Raw genomic sequence first — 22,143 nt, forward strand, 5'->3', positions numbered from 1 at the left:
AGTGCAGTGGAAGAAGAGTTGGAGTAGACCAATCTAACTTCATGCGTGTCAAACTCCTCGATCAGATCTGCGACCAGCCCTGCGCAGGTGGTCGTGCTCCTCGACCAACTCCAAGCAGGTGGTTGTGCTCGTCAACCAACTCTGACACGGTTGGTGACCAGTCCCGAACATTTCGCGTTCAACTCGTCGAGGGTATCCACAATAGCAGCAGTGCCTCTACGGTATCCACACATGCGGCTAGGGTTTCGGAGTGGCTCAACCTAAGCACACCCTACCCATGCCTCTCCTTATATAGAGCTCGCCAAATAGACTCCCACGTTGGAAGCCCTTTAGGACTCTAACTTCTCATGGCTCACAATCCAATCAAAACCCATATACGAATCCAATTCGCATGTTTTGTTCCAACCCATTAGGTGTGTGACATGTTAGGTTCATATACAAACGGCTACGACTCAGAAACCCTTTCCAAACCGAAATCAATAGCAATCCCTAACATGACATATTGACTCCCGAGTATAAAAAAAAATCATATCAACTGAACCTTGATATACACATGCACTGATCACTTCGCCTCACAATACTAGTCAAACTCAAGGCGAGATGCATGCCACCCTTGTGATAGCTCGACCATTCACTTGATCAAGTAGTGGATTCATCATGATTAACTCTTTAATCATATTGGTATGGCCATACACCTTCTCATTCCAACTATCTCGAGTGGCTCAGAGATATCTCTCTCGTTCAGCTAAGAGAGCCGGAAGAGGGCTCACCAGGAGCCTTAGCCAGAGTTCGAGACAAAGCAGACAGTGCAGACAAAGCAGGCAGAGGAGCCTCAGCCTCAGAGGGGGATTCGAATTTCGGCCTTGACTTCATACAAGTCACCGAGGATCAAGAAGCTCTGATTTGTGCGGATTGCCGAGTGGTTCACCCCGCAGAGGGATGAGGGGGTTAGCCCCCGATTCTAGATGATTCTCTAGGAGAGCTTTCACGCGTCATACCTCAAGAGGGGGATCAGCTTGAGAGTTCATAAGAAGCTCAACTAGCACTATTTGGAGTTGGCAGCTGGAGGTGTGGACATGAGACCACACTTTGGGACTATTCCAGGGCTTGCAGAGTTGTTGTCAGGAGTGTCGTTACGTGGAGGATTAGGTGAGAGTCTTTTATACCACGGTTTGGATAGCACCTGAGAGGAACTTCATAGAGTTCATGTTCCAAGAAGAGAGTTTGAGACTCTACAGGAACAACAGGAAGAGAGTTTGAGACTCTACAGGAACAACATTCTAGAGGCGTTGAGTCTTCAGGCGAGCTCTCGGTCTTTGCATGAGACAGTACACCCTCACGCCCAGTCACCCCGCCGCCCTCTCGTTGGTGGAGTGTTCCCGACAAACAATGGGGTCCAACCTATCTTCAGGCAGTCTTTCCTTCTAGGATCACCCCGAGTGCCAGACATGCTGATTCCTGAGGTAAAGAAGTTACACATGGCTTTGAGACGTAGCCTTCTTCCGAGGATTGGATATGGAGAGGTGATCACCAGCTTGCAGCAGTGCCTGATTCTATCTATACTCACTCACCAACTCTTTGACGTAGTTGACCTGATCCTGTGTGATATTGAGAATGTGATTTAAGAGGGGATGACCATGGCCAGATGGCAGTCGTACGCTCATTTCATATCTCATTTGCTTGCACATTTGGTCAGATTCCCAGAGTTTGTTCAAGCCTACAAGCAGTCTTCCACGCACTTCAGTGTATATGATAATAGAGAGAGTAGCAGCAGAGGACCAGGCCCTTGCAGAGGCCGAGGCAGAGCTCCCGCACTCTTTTCACCTGAGTAACATCGGTTCAGATTCTTCTGATCTCGAGTATTTCCCACCGGTCGCTAGGTCACACGGCACTAAGGCTGAAGGATCCTCTCAGGATGTTCTTATGACTACAGTTGCTTCAGCACTTGAGACAGTGCCCTCCGTGCCCCCTTCTACACCTCCGTCAGAGTTTGTTCTCATTCTTCAGCAGATGCAGCAGCAGACAGGCAGCCTACACCGAGTAGAAGTCCAAGTTGCAGGCAGACATGCTACGCCAGCAGGAGCAACAGCTTGTGCTGATTGAGTCGCTTCAGCAGCAGTAGTCAGGCCACGTTAGCAACACTTTAGGCTGACAGAGAGAACAATGACCGCATGTTCATATTCATATCCGGATGTCTTGGTTCTCTCTTTCAGGCATCTGGCTTCCAGCTGCCAGTAGCTCCTCAGGCATTAGCCCCAACACCTATTCCTCTCTCGAGCAGTGTCAGTGGTCTTTGTGTACACCAAATGACAACTTTTCATATGTCACCACTCTTCAGCACTGATATCTTTTCTTAGCTTGTCGAGATGACACAGAGGCTAGTCTTAGCTTCTCTTTATACACCATTGACTCCTGGCGCTCTTCGTTTTGAGGACTCACCACAACCAATCGTACCGTCTCAGCAGTCGTCCATTCAGTCTCCACCTGTCGTTCAGTCTGCTTTCGAGGAGCTCGATGTAGCATTATAGGAGATGGCTACTCAGGATACTGGCACTACTAGCTCCACCCCAGCTCCAGCTTCAGAGGCACCTACAAATATAGTACAACCTCCTTAGCCTGTTGTTGACCCTGTTACCGTTGAGATGTCAGATTTAGATACAGATCCAGGCTCACAGTTTGAGGTGCGATCATCAGCAGCAGTACCGACTTCCTCCTCTCCTCACTTTAGATGTCTAGGAGTGTACTTTTTTGTGCTTAGATGCTAAACAGGGAGAGAGTCTAGGTGATAGGGGAGTCTTTTGTGTGGAGAGAGGTAATAGAGTGGCTAGTGAGCTTTCTAGTTCTTAGTCTTAGGGGGAGCTTAGGTAGTCTAAGATCGGAATGTTGGTTCTTTGTGGCTTTTGATGTAATGACAAGCTATTTGACTCTTAATTGATGTGTTTCACTTATCATCGTATTGTGTTTCCTTTCATGCTCTATTTTAATTCTTATTCTACTAGCATGATAGGTTGTTCTAGTGCTAGGCTTTCTTTTGCTTAATTGTTATATATCGCTATTTGCCTAGTATGATAGGGTATTCTTCAATTTATATCTTTATATTCCTATTTGTGTTGTCATTAATTACCAAAAAAGGGAAGATTGTAGCATGTAGGTCCCTAGATAAGTGGTAAGTGTTTCAGTGATTAATGACAACCGTATTATTATGACTAACACATATGTTTTGAAGGGAATCAAAAACTTAATTCACAATGATTATATGAGTTTTCTTGGTCCCTCATGAGATTTGTTATTGGACGATCAACAGACATTTGCGTCAAAAATAAGGATCTTCCAGTTCAAAGTGTTACAAGGTGATGAAGAACACTTAGAGTAGATATAGGTTCCTTTCTAGTCTTTTGACCATAATATAAAAGGGGGCTAAGTGTTGTAGCTTGATCTAGTTGAGTCTAGACTTAGTTAGACGCACACTTGCAAAAATCTAGCACTAGATATCTCAAAGAAGCATATGGGTGAGAAGTCAAGAAGTTAGTGCTCAAAGTCGATTAAATTGGATGAGCTTCAGAATTTTTGTTCGCATTGGATTGTCCGGTGATGAAGGACTTGTACTCACCAGACCTTATTCCTATTCTAAGAAGAAGCTGAATGACCTCACCAGATTGTTAGGTGATGATAAATATGTGCATCAGAGTATTTAACAAAAGGGACATTTTCTAAGGAAAATTGAAGTTAAGTACACCAGATTGTCCGGTGTTCAGAGAAGATGACCACCAGAGCATTTAACAGAAACTTGAAATTTTTGGAGGAATTGGAATTCAAGGCACCGGATGGTCTGGTGTTGAGATGTGCACAAGAGCATTTTCAGACTTGGTGTCTCGGTGCATGGGAAATGAACTCACCGGATTGTCCAGTGATGTGGTATGAACAACACCGATGCTTTTCAAGCAACGACTATTGACAGATGGCAGGCCAACTTTTGAAAAAGGTTATTCACTAGATTGTTCGGTGTGTACAATAGTGTGCACATCAGATCATCCGGTGTTCATAGAAAGTGTGGATAGTTGCGCAACAGTTAGATTTGGACCTCTAGCCTATGTATACCCCCTCACTCGATTTCATTCATCCCTCTTGCAACCCAGAAGAGTTCATACACTGTGTGTGTCATCAAAAAGCAAGGAAGAACACTTGAGTTGATAGCCAAATCCCTAATTGAAGGTTAAAGACTTCATTAGTGCTTTAAGACTAGCGAGTATGCATCTAGCTGTTGTTTAGACTTGATAGGGATCAAGTGAACTAGTTAGCTTGTTACTCTTGGTGGTTAGTAACACCTAGCTGGTCATAGTGATTGAAGGTGTTCTTGATGAGCTCTTAGAGTTCTTGTGGGAGCCCTGGGAAGAACTTGTACTTGGTTTGATGCTCACCAATCTAAAGATAGAGAAGTGACGATTACTAGTGAGCACTTGAGTCTTGATGACTAAGGGGGCGATATCCTTAGTAGATGCTCCAACAAAGATTAACGAAAAGTGCCAACTCTTTGATACCTTAGAAAAAAATCGATATCCTCTTTCCCTACTCATCTTCTATTCTGTAATTTATTTTTAGCATCTACTTTATGCAAGTTTCAATTCCTCAATTTACCCTTAAGTTATATGCTTGCACGTTTATTCTCCATGTTCTAGCTTGCTTGCTCGAGTAGTGCATTTCCTTCTTCTAAACTAAAGCTGCTCCTTATTTTAGAAATTGATAGCTGTTTTAAGATTTGATTAGATCTCTATTCACTCACTCTATGATCATTAGATCCTTTCATCTTCGCAAGCCTCCGGTCGGGCAGAAAATATTCGTCCTGTTTTCGCCCTTACGTCCACCTTCAAATAGGTTTCACTGTTGACTTCACTATTCAATTGGCTAAAACAGTCTTTTAATTATTTAGCCAAGTAAAATGGAACTATATAGTTTGACTTTCCATAAAAAAATATGTTATGAATATTGTATACTTATCACTATTTGCATACATATGAGAAATTAACAGTTGAAACTTGAATAATAAAGTCAACAATGATGATTATTTGTAAACAGAAGTATTAAACGGATAAGCTACGATCGATTACTCAAATGCATCAAGTTTCCTTAATAAAATAAATGAGTCAACTATAGCAAAAAAGATATTAGCAGATAGCAATTGCCATGCCCAACCAATTGTGCAGTCTGGTCCACGGATTCTCTTCTTTTTCTCTGGCTTGAATTGTCACTCACCTAATGATATTTTTTAATTTCTTTTGACCGCTCCTCGTGCAAGATGTCATTTTAGTGACTGAAAGTATCCTGACTGGGGAAGAAAAACAGCTTCCAGAGATTCAGCTTCTATTTTGACCCATTTGCATGGTTGACAATCCCCATGTAAAAGTATTCATCTCCAGATCCACTTTTGCCAGATGAACCATCAGACATTGGCCACAGCTGCAAATCTGAATCAGCAGAGAACACATTGCACTGCTCCTCACCACTCTTTTCCAGCCTTTACAGCCCTCCTCAGCCAACCACTTGAGCTGCTGCCACAAAAAAGGGCCACAACCACAAGCTGTTCATGAATGGAGAGATGCGCTTTGCATCTTCAACAAAGCTGGCATTTTTCAAAGCAGCAAAGGCTCACGAGCCAAAGGGGAAAGCAATGGAGGCAACCTGGAGGTGTCATCATCCATGGGCAGTGTAGCTTTCATCAAACTAACCAAAAGAGGAACACAAGGCCTCAAGGGCATCATTTACTGTTGTAAATAGGAACAAATCACCATCCCAAGAACTATCTTTTCTTTGCCATCAAGGAAGCAAGGCACGGGTACGAGGTCAGGGACAACAGAGCGCCGATTAGAGGAAATTCTATTTTGCTCTTGATGGAAGGAGTTGTAAGGTAGACTGCCAATTTCACAACATTACATTTCTGGCTAAAACACTGGGATTTAACAGAGTGGGCTATTCCCTGAACCTATAATACACTACAATCTGCTGAACACAGATGATGAATAAAACAAAAGTGAGAAGCTTACAGACCCAACACTACCAGGAATGATGAGAAGAGAACTAGGGGCTACAACTGCAATGCCTGTAACCTCAGTATCAGATCAGACTGGTTTGCATGCTGTACTCGCTTGTCCTGGAGGAGGAGGATGTTGATGGTGCCAGACTCTCTCAACCAAGCAGCCACCACAGCACTGGGCGACACAAACCTTCCAATGTTAAAGCGCTCAACCTGAAACGGTGCTCCAATTGAAAGGAGCAACGCTTCAATGACACGGCGGAGAGTACTTCCACCAGCTATCTTGCTATGCTTTCCCCATCCTGTGAGAATGCTGTAGAGACATACCAAACATGGTGTCAGTTCAAGTGAACTTATATCCTACAATTCCATATTTGCACAACTGCATGATTAATTGGAAGTGAAACAGACAAAGCAGAAAAAGAAAATGTACTAGCATCAAGTTCTAGATATCAAGGATCAAATACCTTAAAAATTCAGGCATAGCTCGTCCTTCGAAGACAATAGAGCGCACATTAAGGAGCCATGCATGAACCATTGCTTGAGCTGCACCACATGACATAAGGTGCAGGTCCAAGCAGAACTCACTCCATGTGTTCTCCCAAACACGACGGTTTACCCCTTCGAGCACAATTTGCTGGGCTCCTTGCCTCTGAAAACGGTCAGGAACACAAATGTGTCACCACGACTCCAAGACCACTAGGCTATAACAAGAGATTTACATATTTGGAAAGTATTTACATAACTCAAGCAATGAAAAGGAAGGATGGAAAGATGGGAGATGACAAATAATTGAAGTTGTCAAAAGCTAAATCAGATATCAAAGTAATTTTCTTTTAAATATGATTTATCAGTCAAAAATAATATCATTAGTGAATAATTTGATCTTTTGAACAACAACAGTACTTGAATCCAGATATACACTAAGGACTGAACCTACCTGGCCAAAATGCCATAGCACGTCAGTAAGAGCATTGTAAAAGGCAGAAGATGTTGGAGAATCCATGTGTCCCAACTGATTAAAGAGGGACAGTGCTTGAGACCAAACTTCTCGATGGCCCATCAAAAGCCCATACGCAACCCCGTAGACAAAGTTATCAAACAAACGAAGTTGTTCCAGTAAAAGGGCGGCATCTTCAAAACAATTACAGCGACTGCAAGAACAAGATTAAAGCAAATAGTTAGAAAGCACATAAAACTTAAGAGGCACACATATATAAAACATGATTTCCTAGATAAATTTGCAGACTCATCTTTCACTTTTGTGTGTTTATGTTTTGAATAACACAAGGACACATTTAGTGTACCCTCTTTTCTAGAATCAACGAAAAATGATAGGCTATAAATTAAAGAGTAATTTTGTGTACTCATGAAACACGGCAAAGCTGAAGGTTAACCAGTGTGAACATAAATCCATATTGAAGGTATCAAGTTTAAGTTGTCAAATAAACAGTTTAATGTCCAGCGTAATGTAGCACCAATTGTTGTATTTTTTACTAGTATAATGTCAAGTGGGTGCATTGTTATGGCCTTGTCTAGTACAAAGAGCTAGAATCACATTAGCATTAGAAAGCTCTAACAAAACAATGAAGACATACCTGCAAGCATTCAGGATGGCAGAAAATGTTACAACATTTGGCCGTACACCCTGCTGGACCATCTTCTGAAATAATTCCAGAATGAAAAATAAATCCTGGGACCTCCTCATCCGAACATCCGTGGCAGAGCGCCCTCCTGTTGTTGCTGGATTAGCAGCCCTTACAATCTGGCCACCATAAACCCCAACAATTCCCACGTTGCCAATCTCAGGATCCTCCTCGGTAAGTATCTTAGACTTCCCAAATGCATCGATAATTGTGTTGTAGGTTACAACATTTGGCTTGATACCCATCTTCATCATCTCATCAAGCAAAGACAATGCACACTCTACCAAACCATTCTTGGCCAACGTATCAATAAAAGAGCTGAACAGAACAACATCTGCCTTTAGGCCAGACTCCTTAAAATCCAAGTAGACATTAAATGCATCTCCGTGCATTCCTGCCTTTGAATAGATATCTATCAAAGTTGAGTATGTCAGCACACTAGGAGATACGCCTTGTGCCCGCATATCTTGAACAAGGAAAGAGACCATGTCCAAGCGTCCCTGCTTTCCATATCCATTAATCAAGGAATTGTAAGTAACAGTATCCTTCTCAATACCCAAATTCTCCATCTCTTCGCACACAGTAGCAATTTCATCATACTTCCCTGTCTTCACATATATAGCCAGCAAGGTGTTATAGCAAACTCGGTCCAATTGAATTCCCAAAGACTTCATCTTTTCATGCAACTTGAGTGCCTCGTCATATTTTCCCAGTTTGGAGAATCCATCCATAAGTGTACTGTATGTAACAACATTTGGCTTGACATTGTTAGCTTCCATATCCAATACAACCTGCATAGCCAGCTCCATGTTGCCACACTTGCAAATTGCATCGACAAATGTGTTATAAGTGTAAATGTCGCGCCCACTGCCAAGATGGATCATTTCATCAAAGACAGTACGAGCGTCCTCCAAATGCCCAGCCCGGCTACATGCAGCAAGAAGTGAATTAAACGTCTTGCGGTCAGGACAGAGCCCATCCTGCAGCATCTGACGGAAATATCCGAGTGTGAACCTAAGGTCAACACCACCTTTGCCGCATGCATCAATCACCGCATTGTATGACACCGTGGTAGGCTGCAAGCCCACACCCTTCATGGACTCGAGCACCCCCATGGCCTCAGTTGCGAGCCCACTCCTCGCATAAGCTGAGATGAGTGCAGAGTGTGCAAACACTGTGTTGCCATAGCCCCCTGCAATGCCAGTATCAAAAGCCCTCCTTGCAAGGTCTGGCCGGCCCATCTTGCCTAGTGCACCAATGGCAGAAGTCAGAAGTTTGCCTTTGTTGACGGCACCACCACCAACAAGGGGCAATGCAGCATAAAACACCTCGAACGCACGGAGCGCCGATTTGTCCCTGTCGCCGAGCTCCCGAAGGATCTGGCAGTAGTCCTCAGGAGCAACTAGCTCACCGCGGAAGGACGAAAGGGCCGCATCGAGCGCTCGCCGGTCTTCAGGCGCCACGCGGAGCAGCTTGTCGACGCAGCGCCCCGCGGCGGCCGAGGACGCGCGCCCGCGGTATTGTGCGCCAGGACCGCGGCTGCGTTTGGAGATGGTCTTCGTGGTGCGCGCGCGCCGGAACTCCGGGCCGAGCGCGGCCGCCGCAGTCGCGTCGCGCTGTGGCTGCACCCACGGCGCGCCGGGGCCGACGAAGATCGGGTTCTGGACGGGCGGGCACGCCGCGGAAGGTGACGCCGCCGCGAGGAAGGGCGGCGGGCACAGCGCCGCCGCGGCGGCCGACGCCGAGGCCGGCGGCGCCGACGCGTGCAGCCGCGCGGTGGCCGTGGCCGTGGCAGCCGCCGCCGCGGACGCCGAGTGGTGCGCCGGGTGATGCGACGCCGCGTGCGCCTGCGACGGTGTGAAGTGCGTCGCCATCCCAGCAGCAGCAGCAGCCTCCCAGCAAACCACGCAAGAATCACCTCCTCACCGAATTCTTCTTCCCAAACCCGGTCAAATTCCTCCCACAAAATGCAACCAAGCTCCAATTTTTTTCCACGGATCACCAACTCCACAACCCCTAATCCCCGCCTATATCCTAATCCAATCGAATCAGGCTAAACTGGAATCGAATCTCCGGGCTCTCGGGCGGGAGACACTAGCACTACCCAAAGAAAGCTCCAAAAAACCGGGATTTTATGGCAAAAACAGGGCCGTTCCCATGCGGGACGACGGTAACTGGGTCATCATGCTGGTGGCGATTGATTTAGCGATAAGATTATGGGGTTTGGCGACGGATTTCGCGAGGCGGGGAAGAACACACGCGTGGCGTGGGTGCGGAAGGGAAGAGATAAGACGCAAAAAAAAAAAGTGAGCAAATTTTGGACTGGATTGTGGGACGTACACCTCGGAAGATTTCCTTTGCAAGCTACACCTTTCGTACAGATTGCTTCATTGACTGGTTAGCTGACATGTGGGTCCTTGGTTGGGGGGCCCACTTGCAGTGAACTGTAGAGGGCGTTGTCGTTTCGTGGGGTTCGAGGAGGCGTGTTGCTTCGAGGACGCTGAGGAGGGGGAGGGGATGACATGTGGGGCTGGAGATGCGGGGCGCATGAGCTGGCGTGTTTCGTGGCGGACGATTGGGTGGCCGAGGCGGCTGCTGAGCTGGCAAAGTGCTATGGTCACTCGTAGTGTAGCTGCACTTTCTTTTTCAGGTACAACTCCGACGCACTTACACTCATACATCCACATACAGTAACGTCTAAATTAGATCGTAGGTATAATTTTATGTAGCATAGATATATGTTTTGATCATTTAACACACTCATATATGTATGTGTAATATTTTTCGAGATTAAAATGCAAAATAATATAAGTGCATGTGCCGAACCTAGAACTCGAATTAGAAACTCTCGAAACAGAACAAGGATAGTCTTTGGCCCACCAGGGTGGCCTGACGGCAACATTAGAGACATTGAATGGGGAACTATGTACCGTAATTAAATATCATATATCTTTTTAGTTACAGTATCGTCATATTTATAGGTTGTACCTAACCACTCCGTTACAATGTATAATAATACCCCTCTAACTGTCATATTTCTGTATATTCAAGGACAATATAGTATTATTTTTAAGTACATCTGCTCTATTTGCAGTAATACCCTTCTGGCTCTTCAGTTGCCAGTTTTGCTTCTGCCATACTCCCAAAGGCCTACGACCGATGGCACTTTCGGAGCACCTTCGCTCGTCTTCCTCACAGCACCATGCGATGGTCTTTGCCTTGCCTTCGAAGGCTTGTCGAGGGCTTCACCCGTGACGGCACCTTCGGTGTCCCTTCGGTTGATTCCCTCCGAAGCCCATCAGAGATCCTCGGACGACTCCCGAAGGCTCGCCAATGGCTTCACTGATACCGGCATCCGAACACACTTTGATCACACCAAGCGTTTGTAAAGTATCTTCAGTATGTCCGAAGGGTTCCTACAACATATTAAAACCACAATTGTAAGCTATTAGTAAACGATGGTCGCAAAGGTCTTTGATCCTTGAAGGGACCTTTGAAACCATCCCCAATAGTAGCCCCCCACAGGCAAGGCTCTTCTTCGATGGACCGGACCCGTGAACTAGATGGTAGCACAGAAACGTTGTCCCTTTCGGCTAGTCGAAGGACTCTCGGCCTAAGGTTTGCCTTTAGCGAAGGAGCCCCCTTTTGCGTCTGGTCAATATAACTTTGTGCTCATAACATTTGCTAGTGAAACGGCTCAAGTTTGTTTATATTAATATTTTTTTTGGAACTGTTTTGCATTAACTGCTACAAAAGGAGATAGCTTAATCCCAAATGGACGCCTTAACTACCGCTAGGGATGGTTCGGATCTCGAACCGACGTCTTTTCAACTGGCCTTAGACTTTTTATCAATATATATTTCAACCCTGAGGTCATTTTCGCAGTGGACTCTGCTGCTTCAATCTTGCTCGCACACCTTTTTCCTCCCTGCACGAAGGCATCTGCAACCCTTCGTACACACAATCCAGATAGCCTAACACGATTGCTCCGAAGAGCAAATCTAGCACACCAAAGACATATTGGATTGGGCGATTTAAAGTTGACGATGAAGCCCTAGCTGAACTGATTAAGGAAGACCTCATTAGCGATGTCTCTAAGGTTAGGTTCCCGAAGGACCAGGAGTTCCCTACACCGAAAAAAGATGAAGCCGTTGTGTTTGTGGATTACTTTTGGGCCGAGCTTCATCTTCCATGTGACGAGATTGTCTTGAAGGTCCTGAAAATGTTTGAAATCTTCCTTCATCAGTTGACACCGAATGCCATCGTGCGGCTCAGTCTCTTCGCCTGGGCGGCACAATCAGAGGGGGGAAGGCCTCGGTCAAGGCCTTCATTGCAGCTCACCAGTTTCACCACCATCCGAAGCCAGTCTTCAAAGCCAACATGCAAAGCGAGGCCCACTACGGCTGTGTCAACTTTACCTACCGACATGACCTAACGACACCTGTTGTGGCCTATAAGAATATGTGGGTGAAGGACTGAACGCAATGGTGGTTCTACCATAAGGTAGACGAAAAGGAGTACCTTGTATCCAAGTGCCAAGAGTACAAACGGAACCGAGCCTCAGATGTACTACTGAAGGATTCCTAGTGGGCGTGTGACAACCCAAAATTTTTAAAAATGTCATTAAGCATTAATGAGTATCATTAGCATCATAATTGAAGTTTCGATAAAGTAATTAATTCAATTGAAATTGAAAATAAATTGATAAATTTAATAGAAAATGTTGCATTGTGAAGGAACTCATAAAATTTCTATGCAACATAGTGTTGTAAATAATTTTAAAAATTATTCCATGTCACATGAAAAATATTAGTGATTTTTTCAAAAAAATTGGGATTCAAATTGAGGCCTTAAAAATCTGTGCAATTTGTAAAAGGTTGCAAATTTGAAGAATTTTAATTCAATTTTGGCTCAGGCCTTTTAGGTCAAACAAGTTAAAATGGATTCACATAAATTATAGTTTCACACAAAATTTGTCCCATAGTTTTTAGGGCTTGGGAAGACATACTTTTGATCAGAGAGATGAAAGGGGATATTTTTCTCTTTGTCAGTTACTCTTCATCACGGCCCACTAGTCATCCCCTTCGTCCCCTGTCTCGGTCGAGTAGCTTCGAGAGAGGTCGGCCATAGAGCCACGCAGTCGGCCACTAAGGCACAACGTCAGCGCCAACTTCCTTACCTCTGAGCACATCGGCCATTGCCCTTATCCCTCTGTCCCCTCTCTCTCTGCTCAGTCTCTCCCTTCTCTCTCCCACTCGGCTGAACTCCACAAAGCAGAGCAGAGCACCGAATGACACCACCGCCGTCCAATCCACCACGCCGAGCCCCATATAGCCTAGTCTGAGCGCCTAGGAGCACGGAGGAAGGTCACATAATCTCTCCACCGCCGGATTCCCTTCTTCCCCGGCCAGATTCCCCGCGTAGACGCCTTCTTCCTCGGCGTCGGCCAGCCAACTCCACCCCTCACTGTCGAGCCACCTTACTGTCACCTCTTCGCGCCAACCGAGCACTTGGTGAGCTTCCTTGTGCCCCTGTAAGGCTTTTGCATGCGCTCATTTTGTCTTGGCCCATCGCCAGTGCGTCTATCTGCGTGGACCATTCACTGGTTCTGGCCGACCCCATCGGCCAGTAGCCATGCCATTGGATCCGTATGCCCATGTAGAAGCTTTAGGTGCCTCGGCCGGGTGGTTTGCATCGCCTTTTTGCTGCTGGTGTGCCAGACTGAGCTGCGGTCGAGTTGTTGCCGCCGTGCTCTGCCGTTGGCTGCTTTCCGGTCATCGCCAACCACAACATGTGGCCCAATCATGATCCCTGCATTGCATAATTCTGTGGGTGCTCTCGGTTAGCCGGGACATACCGTCGTTCGGTGCCAGCGAAGCTAGGCTGAGCCGTCAGTCGGCCATGGCGCTGTGCAGGCCATGGCCTTTAGCCATTTTGACCGAAGGTCTAGTACCCAGCCCCACTTCCATGTCTGAGGCTAGCTCAAGCCCGGGTGCAAAAAGGATTCCGAGCCATTTTAATTCGATTAAATCGGCTAGAACTTGCAAAATGCATAGGAAATTAAGTATAGCTCCGAAAATCATGAAACCAATTTTGTTAATCTTATTACTTGATGCCATGTTCATTAAAAATAATCACCCTCATGTTAAGTATAATTAATTTTCTAATTAGGTTTAAGCTTTAAGTTGGGCTTATTTAATTCCAAAAAATGTTAAATGTTTAACATAATCAAAATTAAGAAAATCATATATGCTTTAAAATTCATGGCACAATACATTGCATCTCCACTTTGGTCATACACTGTGGAGCATCTTTCAATGCATGTCATCATACTCATTGCGATACACTGTCATCTTTATTTAGAAACCGATGCTTTGGAGTATCACGTGGTTGAAACCACAACGCGAATAAACAGAGTTTTGTGAGTGTTACGCAGGAAGTGTCAGGAAGGCATCAGGCAAGCATCTATCATATCTCTCCCATATTTTTGTGGGTTGTTGGTCAATTTACTAGGTCTTGCTATATGTCACATATGCATGTTTTAGCGAGTCAATGTCGGAAATCGGATAGATCCTATTCGTTGCATAGTACCTACCTTGACTAAGTTGTTAATCCCGATCCTTATAGCCTGGATATAACGTATCATGGTCCAACTTAAAAATGATACGAGAATTGCTTAGCATTTGCATAGGTCATCGGTAGAAGTCGAGTGATGGATGTTACCGTCATTCGTGAGCTACAGGACTTTCAACTACTGTTACAAAGGAATGATAAGTTGGGATGATGAGTTGGAAAAATTAAGACGAGATGTGAGAGGGTGTAAGGGGCAGTTCAGGAGAGGAGACCCGGGTGCTATAGACTGCTTGCATCGTTTAAGCACTATCCATGGCGTCATTTTGCTTAAGCACTTCCCGTACTTACCACATGTCGATCTAATTGTAAGATAAGCTGATTATTATTTGTCGTGCTAATACTTGACTTGCGGTCCTATGACGTATAAGAAAAAGGATGAGGAGATGCAAGGTGGCAGGAGCCGAATGTGTCCAGGACATGCTCGTGGTAACCCCGGTGCCATAGGGGTATGTGTAAGTGGGTAGTTCCGGGTATGAGAAAGATTGTCTCGGGGGGTCAAAAGGATGGACCCAAGTCATGTAGGTAAAGATATACCTCATGCAGGGTGTAAGAACAATTCAAATTACCATGCTCTCGGTTATGAGCATGCTTATGTCTATTTGGCAACATTGTAGAGTTTCGATCGGTTTGGGAAAAGGAATGACAGTATGTGGGCTTGTAGGAGAAGCATGTGCTAGTACTTATTTAAGTTGAGCAAGTTTACTTTGTTAAAATTTATGTTTATTGTCAGTCAATGCTAGCATCTCATGTCTTTACATTGGTTAAAGTACTTTCCGCTGAGTCAACTTAACTTTATGGCTATTCCTTGCTATTCAACTCAATGCATTATCTTTAGAGGCGGGATAATATATACCTATATTATGTAAGTCTTACAAGTACCTTCGTACTCAGAGTTCTTCCTTTAAGTTGATGCAGGTAATGACGAACTTGTATACGGGTATTTTTATCCTGTTGATGCTGGAGATGGCCAGGTATAGAGATCGAACGTCTGAGCTAGTCTCGTTGCGCCTTATGGGCGATGGTGCCACTGGCTGTTTGTTTTATTACTATCTTTTCGCTGCATATGAAAACTCTGATCTAAGTAAAAACTGGAACTCGAAACAAGGTTTGTAATAAAAGTTGAATTTTTTGCACTCTGTTCATATCTTATGATGAAACTATGTTGTAAACGTTATATGCTGTGATCTTGGGTTTTATTGAGCATATATCAAGACTGCCAGAATTACCTCCATTTTAATCAACTTAATTGTGATTAAACTGGGTGTAATTTGGACAGGTTTGATAAGGCAGCCTTTGAGGCATTCACAAGGTGCACGAAGTACTTGAGTATGTGCGACCTAGTCGAAGAGTTCGTGGCAGCCCGGATGTGGCATTTGAGTGAAGGCTTGTCCATCCCAGTCTTCGGCTCAAAAGGACTAGAGGGACTATTCCACCCCTAGCTCGATGTTAGAGGATTTACCGGTATGTTCACTGAGCCTTTCTTTTTATTGTTCTTTGATTTCCTGGCGTTCTTTTGCCCTGTGTAACAGATTTGATAGTAGCTGGGGTAGAAGCCGAAGTTGCGCTTCTTCTAGGGAAATATACTCAAGTCAAGGATCAAACCTGCACTGAATAGGGCTTGGGCAGCTGGTTGAACCGGATTTTTGAGCTACAAGGGCTTGCTTACCAGGATGCCAAAGCCGTCCTGGTCCTCAACGGCTCATGCCAAAGGTGGTTACTCTTCAAACGTTGACATTAGTGAAGTTGCTGCCACTAAAATTCAGAGAAAGAAAAAATGGGGACCCTCCGGCTGACGGAGCCAGAAAGAAGAAAGCTCTGGCCCTGAAGAAAAGGCTTCGCACAATGGTCTTCGATGATTTTAGAGTTGAAAAAGACCTTGGGGGTCCCGAAGCACTTCCTGCATTACCCCTTAGACAGAAGCCCCCAAATGACGTAGTAGAAGCCCCCATAGTTTCGCAAAAGTATGCTACTGCTACGCAAGTGAATCTCATCGCCTCCCCCTTTTGCTCAGCGATGATAAGGAAAATGAGCCGCTGGACCCGCAAGTTGCTACAGGACCGGTGGCGGAAGAAACAGAGAAAATCGATGAGCCTAACGACGTTGAAGGGGTAGGAATTGAGTCCTCCCCCAGCTCATCCTCCAACTCCACCTCTAGCTCTAGCTCAACTGAAGCTAACAGAGCCACAAAAACCAAAGAAGAGGGGAACGCTTCACCACCTCGACCCCGTCGCACCGGCAAGGATCTCATGTATGTTAGCACCTCACACGATGCTAAAGTAATCGATACCAAAGCATTTAAGATTGCTTCATTTGAACCGAGTTCTGGGAAGGTGGAGGATGCAAAGAAAATATTCAACAATTTCGTCCTTCTCGTGCTCGAGATACAACTAGCATGAAAACCTGCCTTTGAACTCACAGATGCTTTTGATGTGGTGGCTGCAAAGGTATTTTGGTTTGTCATTATGGTATCCTTCGCATGCTCATTTCTATATTGTTGTACTATCATAGGTTACGCTTCTCTCATGCGCTCTGCGCAAACAAGCAAAGCAGGTAGAGGGTCGCGTGAAGGGCACGGAGGCCTTGAAGGCCATGTATCTCTCGCGTGCGGAAGAAGCCGAGGCCAGGCAAAAGGAATACGTCCAGCAAACGAAGGAGGCCATGCTGCACTCTCAAAAGCTTTAAAAAGAAGTGGCCAGCCTTTGCTCAGGTACGCGAGACCTTGAACAACAAGTAATGACCCTTCGCGCAAGTGCTGAGGCGTCCGAAGCTAGTGTATCAGAGCTTCGAGCTCTTTACGGCGCTGAAAGAGTTGAAAACCAACGATTGCATGGAGCATTGCAACAGGCGAAGCAATTCTCCTGCGACGCCATTAAAGAGCGGGTAGAGATTCTGGAGCCAAGGGCAGTCTAGGCTAGTGAAGCTATCAACTAGACTCTTGAAAAACTAGGTGCTTCGGCCATGCCTCCAATGCTCAGGAAGCTGATTTGGGTGACCTTCTCAATTGGATCGTTGAGTCTTTCGGCAACCTTCAAACTACATCCCAACTATATGGTGACTTCTGCGTCATGGTATCATCTCGAAGCCTCATCCAATCAATTGAGTTGACTGGTTGCGACCATCACAAGGAGCTCCAGAGCCAATCATTATGCTACCCTTCGGATTTGTCCACTGGAGCGGTGTCGAAGGCATCGAGGGCCAGCGCGACATCATTTACCAGCAATTACTGGTGTAAGCATGGGCGTGATCTGGCCCTTCAAAAGGTGGAGAATAACCATCTTCGGATGAGTGTCTTTTGGCACACCTTCGAATCTGTTTGATCATTTCTCCACATATTTTTGATTTGTTTTTGCTATAGGCTGCCGCGAAGACCAAAGGTGCCACGTCTTCTGTAGGACCCTCTACCCAAGGAGCCCTGCAATCTACCCGCTTGCAAAGCATTGGCGATGAGCAGGTGTGAGTGACGAGCAACGTGCTGCCATGAGTTTGAAATGCTCTATGATGCTTGAAGCGTGTAATATATACGTTTGGTTAACTTCTTATTAAATATTTTGACAATCTTCGCTTCTTGCGCAGGTCCTACCTTCGGACACTGTGCATATAGCTGAAGATATTGTACCGATCACCATGATGTGGGATAATTTTTTCACGTCTTGGACTTGTTGGAACTCTTTCCACTATCGTCATCCTGCCATAAAGTTTGACAAGTATTGACAAGCAAAGGCTAGGTTGTATGAGACGAGAATCGCTAACTCAAAAGCATTTTGGGAGTCATTCTACCCTTCGTACCTAGAGAGGGCCGAGAGGGAAATCTGCAGGATAGCATGCGAAAACTACGAGCCTCCGCTTGTTTTCGTCGAGCTGAAAACTCAGCTAGTGGACAAAACCTATGGATCCCCGCTCAGACATTTTCAATTTTGTTATTGTCGAGGACCAGGTCCTTTGCACATTACACCATATGCGGAGGATCATAGTGCCTTGCCTGTGATTTCACATAGCACCTCTTCGGACAACTATATCAGATCTCTGTTAGATCCAACGAAGTCTTTTCAGGCTATTCAGGGCATTGCTTTCCAATTTGGTCGCAGCCGATTGTATAAGGACTTTGTAGATCTTGACACCGATGAATTTTCTGAATAAATTCGTTATCCTTTGTTGTAGTCTCAGCAAGTCCTCGGCCCTTGAATTTTGAGCCGCGGAGACCTTCAGCGGCAACGTTCGTGAAGCGTCGATCAAAAAACACCATCCCCCCGACTTTCAAGCCACAGAGACCTTCAACAGCAACGTGCGCAAAGCGTTGATTGAAAAATTGCCGCCCCCCTTGACTTTCAAGCCGCTGGGACCTTCGGTAGCAACGTGCGCGAAGTGTCGATCGAAAAAATGGTGTCCCCCCGACTTTCAAGCCGCAGGGACCTTCGACAGCAACGTGCGTGAAGCATCAATAAAAAAACCACCCCCTAACTTTCAAGCCACAAGGACCTTCAACAGCAACGTGCGTGAAGCGTCGATCAAAAAAATGTCGCCCCCCTCCTGACTGTAGAGACCTTCGGCAACAACGTGCATGAAGTGTTGATCGAAAAAACTTCGTCCCCCTCAACTTTCAAGCCACAAGGACCTTCTATCGAGCGTTGCTTTAGTATTCACATATATATTTGCTTTTACACTTTTTTGCGCACGTATATTGACGATAATGTGGTTTTTGCATTTCTATGCAATTTGAGCATTATTTCAATTTCATTGGTACTGAAGAGTGTAGCCCCCACTTTGGCTTTCCTTTCTTTTTTATCTTTGAAATCAAGGAGTTTTTTTTGTTTGCTTTGTTTTAAGGTAAAGCAACACTTTGACCATTCCCTTCTGATTGTCTGCTTTGACTTCGGTGCGAAGCTAGTACGCTTAGACCCTGTCTTTCTTTATGATTTGAAGGCATGTTTTAGTCTTCGGTGCGAGGACAAGCTTTCTTAGCCCTCATCATTCTTTATGATCTGAATGCATGTTTTAGTCTTCGATGCGAGGATAGGCCCTCTTAGCCCTCATCTTTCTTTATGATCTGAAGGTATGCTTTAGTCTTCAGCGTGAGGACAGGCTCTCTTAGACGTCGTCTTTTTTTTCGAGAGGTGTGCTGTCTTTGCTTAAGGTCGAGCAACACTTCATCTTTCTTTTGAGGGTTCGTACCCATCTTTAAATTGAAGGGCAAGGTGTCAGACACTAACATTCATTACCTTGATTTTTTTCCTGGCTGGCTGCGGCCCGCTTTGCTTTGTCGATTGGTGTGCATCCTTCTATCGCAGGCTTGCACCACTTCGACGACAAATTATGCAGCAATTCAATAGTAGCGCATGCTTTCTAAGGGTTAGTTTTTATAATCATAAGGGTTTCAAAGGTGTCCGCCTCATTAAAAATCTCACACCCTAGCGAAGGTTTTCCCTGTGAGGAAAAGAGTACAGCACCTATACATGAATTAAAATGTTTAATATAAAAATGCATGAAAGTAAAGGACTTTGCCTACTACTATGAAGGTCTCTCTTGATATCTTCATTTATACATGGTACTTGCGAAGGCTATCAGCATTCCAAGTGTGCGGAATCTCTTCTCCCTCGAGAGTAGCCAGGTGATAAGACCCCAAACTCCTCAAAGTCTTGACCAGGAAAGGTCCATCCCATTTGCTTCAGAGTTTTCCAACGGTTGAAGCATTTGGAAGCCTTCGGAGCACTAGGTCCCCCGGGACGAACTCCTTTGGAGATATGCTCTTGTTCTTCTATCTTCTTGTTTCCTCCTGGTACTTCAACAGGTTTTCCATGGCCTGTATTCTCATTTCCTCCAGTGCATCTTTGGTTATCATCTCTTCATTTTGGTCCATCTCAGCTGTGACATAAAATGATTTGTTTTTACATTCCTCTGGAGTATAGCTTCATCTCCGAAGAGCAAGCAAAATGGCATGAAACATGTTGGTCTTTTTGCTATCATCCTGATTGACCACAATACCTTCGGCAACTCTTCAACCCACTTTCCCTTCGACAAACCTTGCAAGCGCCTTGCCACTCCTGTCAAGATGATGCCACTCGCTCTCTCCACAGCTCCATTCGACTAAGGATAGTATACTGAAGCGAAGTGAATTTTAATTCGCATATCTTCGTAAATTTGTTTGAAGCCTTCGCTGTCGAATTGTGTCCCATTGTCAACTGTTACTTCCCGTGGAACACCGAAACGGCAAATGATATTTTGCCACAAGAATTTTGTACATTTCTTGACGTTATCATTGCCAACAGAGTTGCCTCCACCCATTTGGAAAAGTACTCGATAACCACTACAGCGTAGCAAATGTTTCCACCCATTTGGAAAAGTATGTGTTCGTGGGTTCGATCCCCACGGATGACGCTAACTGTTGAAAACTCTCAAGACATCTTAAGGAAGGGGCCTTCTGCCCATTGGGGTGGTCCGAAAGTGAGGTGAGAGACACTGAATAGGGAACTATGTACCATAATTAATGTCACACATCTTTTCGGTTACAGTGCCGACCTATTTATAGGTCGTACCCAATCACTCTGTTATAATATACAATAATACCCCTCTAACTACCGCATTCCTGGTATATTCGAGGGTAATGCGGTATTATTCCTAAGTACATCTGCCCTATTTACTGTAACATCATTCTGGGTTTTTGGTTGCCCGCATCGGTTTTGCCTCTACTGAGGGTAATGCGGTATTATTCCTAAGTACATCTGCCCTATTTACTGTAACATCATTCTGAGTTTTTGGTTGCCTGCATCAGTTTTGCCTCTGCCGTACTCCCGAAGGCCTACGCCCGATGGCACTTTCGGAGCACCCTCGCTCGTCTTCCTCACAGTACCATGAGACTATATTCACCTTGCATCCGAAGGCTTGTCGAGGGTTTCGCCCGCGACGGCACCTCCGGCGTCCCTTCAGTTGATACCCTCATGAAGCCTATTGGAGATCCTCGGTCGACTTCCGAAGGCCCGCCAATGGCTTCGCCGATACCGGCATCCAGACATGTTTTGGTCACACCTTGGTCACGCCGAGCATCCGCAAAGTACATTTGACATGTCTGAAAGGTTTCTGCAATATGTCAAACCCACAACTGTAAACTGTTAATAAACTGTTACAGAGACCTTTAACCCTTTTCCTAAGAGACCGTGAAACCATCCCCAGCAGGCAGATTCATCACAGGAACCCAAACCAACTAAGCATAACACGTATGGCCGCGCTTTCTCTGCTCAGAGCCGTTAGAGCTTGTTTGGATAGAGTTTATAGGAAGTCGTGTAAATTCCGTCTGAATTATGTTAATTCTGTAATTCTAGGCAGAATCTTGTATTGTAAATGAGGCCTTCTACCTGGTTTTGATTCGGTTAGTGCGAAGCTTAAAAATAACAGGAGCCTGGATTTGGTGTCTACGCTAAACCTTCTCTCTTTTTTCTGTTCTTTTTTTCTTTTCATTTTACTCCTTGATATGGAATTAAAGCTCTGTGAGGGTTTCAATGAAAACATACGGGAACAGTGGGAAATCTCTAATCATTTTTACTTTCATATGTTCCTTTTAAAAATAGAACAAAAAGGAAAAGTTGAAAACAGATGCGGACTCGAAAATATCGGGATATCGAAAACAAATAAATTCGAATGGAAACACGCCAGTATTGATCAAGAACCGATAATTCAAACTGGAAACGCTGACCCGTAGAAGTGTGCATCAATAAATTATGTAGCTGAAAAGCAACTTTTGCATTGACATAACCGAGACATTTTGTAATTTCAAATCCAAAAAATAACAAGAATATAAGTTTAAGACAATATTTTACTTTATCATGCAATCAAGCCATGACCCCA

At 45.0% G+C, this 22,143-nt stretch overlaps 1 protein-coding gene across 1 annotated transcript; it reads right to left on the reverse strand.

Annotated features, from left to right (window-relative positions):
- Positions 1–5,859: 5,859 nt before the first annotated feature.
- Positions 5,860–10,022, reverse strand: LOC133904422 (pentatricopeptide repeat-containing protein GUN1, chloroplastic-like). Its single transcript, XM_062345927.1, has 4 exons — positions 7,627–10,022; positions 6,969–7,182; positions 6,496–6,680; positions 5,860–6,341 (listed from the first exon to the last, which is right to left on the reverse strand). Exons 1-4 carry the CDS (start codon positions 9,546–9,548, stop codon positions 6,080–6,082), a joined length of 2,583 nt encoding a protein of 860 aa, XP_062201911.1. The 5' UTR covers positions 9,549–10,022; the 3' UTR covers positions 5,860–6,079.
- Positions 10,023–22,143: the final 12,121 nt, after the last annotated feature.

This window comes from Phragmites australis, chromosome 22 (genome assembly GCF_958298935.1).
Source record: "Phragmites australis chromosome 22, lpPhrAust1.1, whole genome shotgun sequence".
Taxonomy (NCBI): Eukaryota; Viridiplantae; Streptophyta; class Magnoliopsida; order Poales; family Poaceae; genus Phragmites; species Phragmites australis.

Excerpts from the sequence above, each read along its gene's own strand:
- LOC133904422 (XM_062345927.1), bottom strand. The coding sequence starts at position 9,548 with ATGGCGACGCACTTCACACCGTCGCAGGCGCACGCGGCGTCGCATCAC. Across the intron at positions 7,183-7,626 it reads GCCATCCTGAATGCTTGCAG|TCGCTGTAATTGTTTTGAAG; the intron begins GTATGTCTTCAT and ends TTGTTCTTGCAG. Across the intron at positions 6,681-6,968 it reads TGCTATGGCATTTTGGCCAG|AGGCAAGGAGCCCAGCAAAT; the intron begins GTAGGTTCAGTC and ends GACCGTTTTCAG.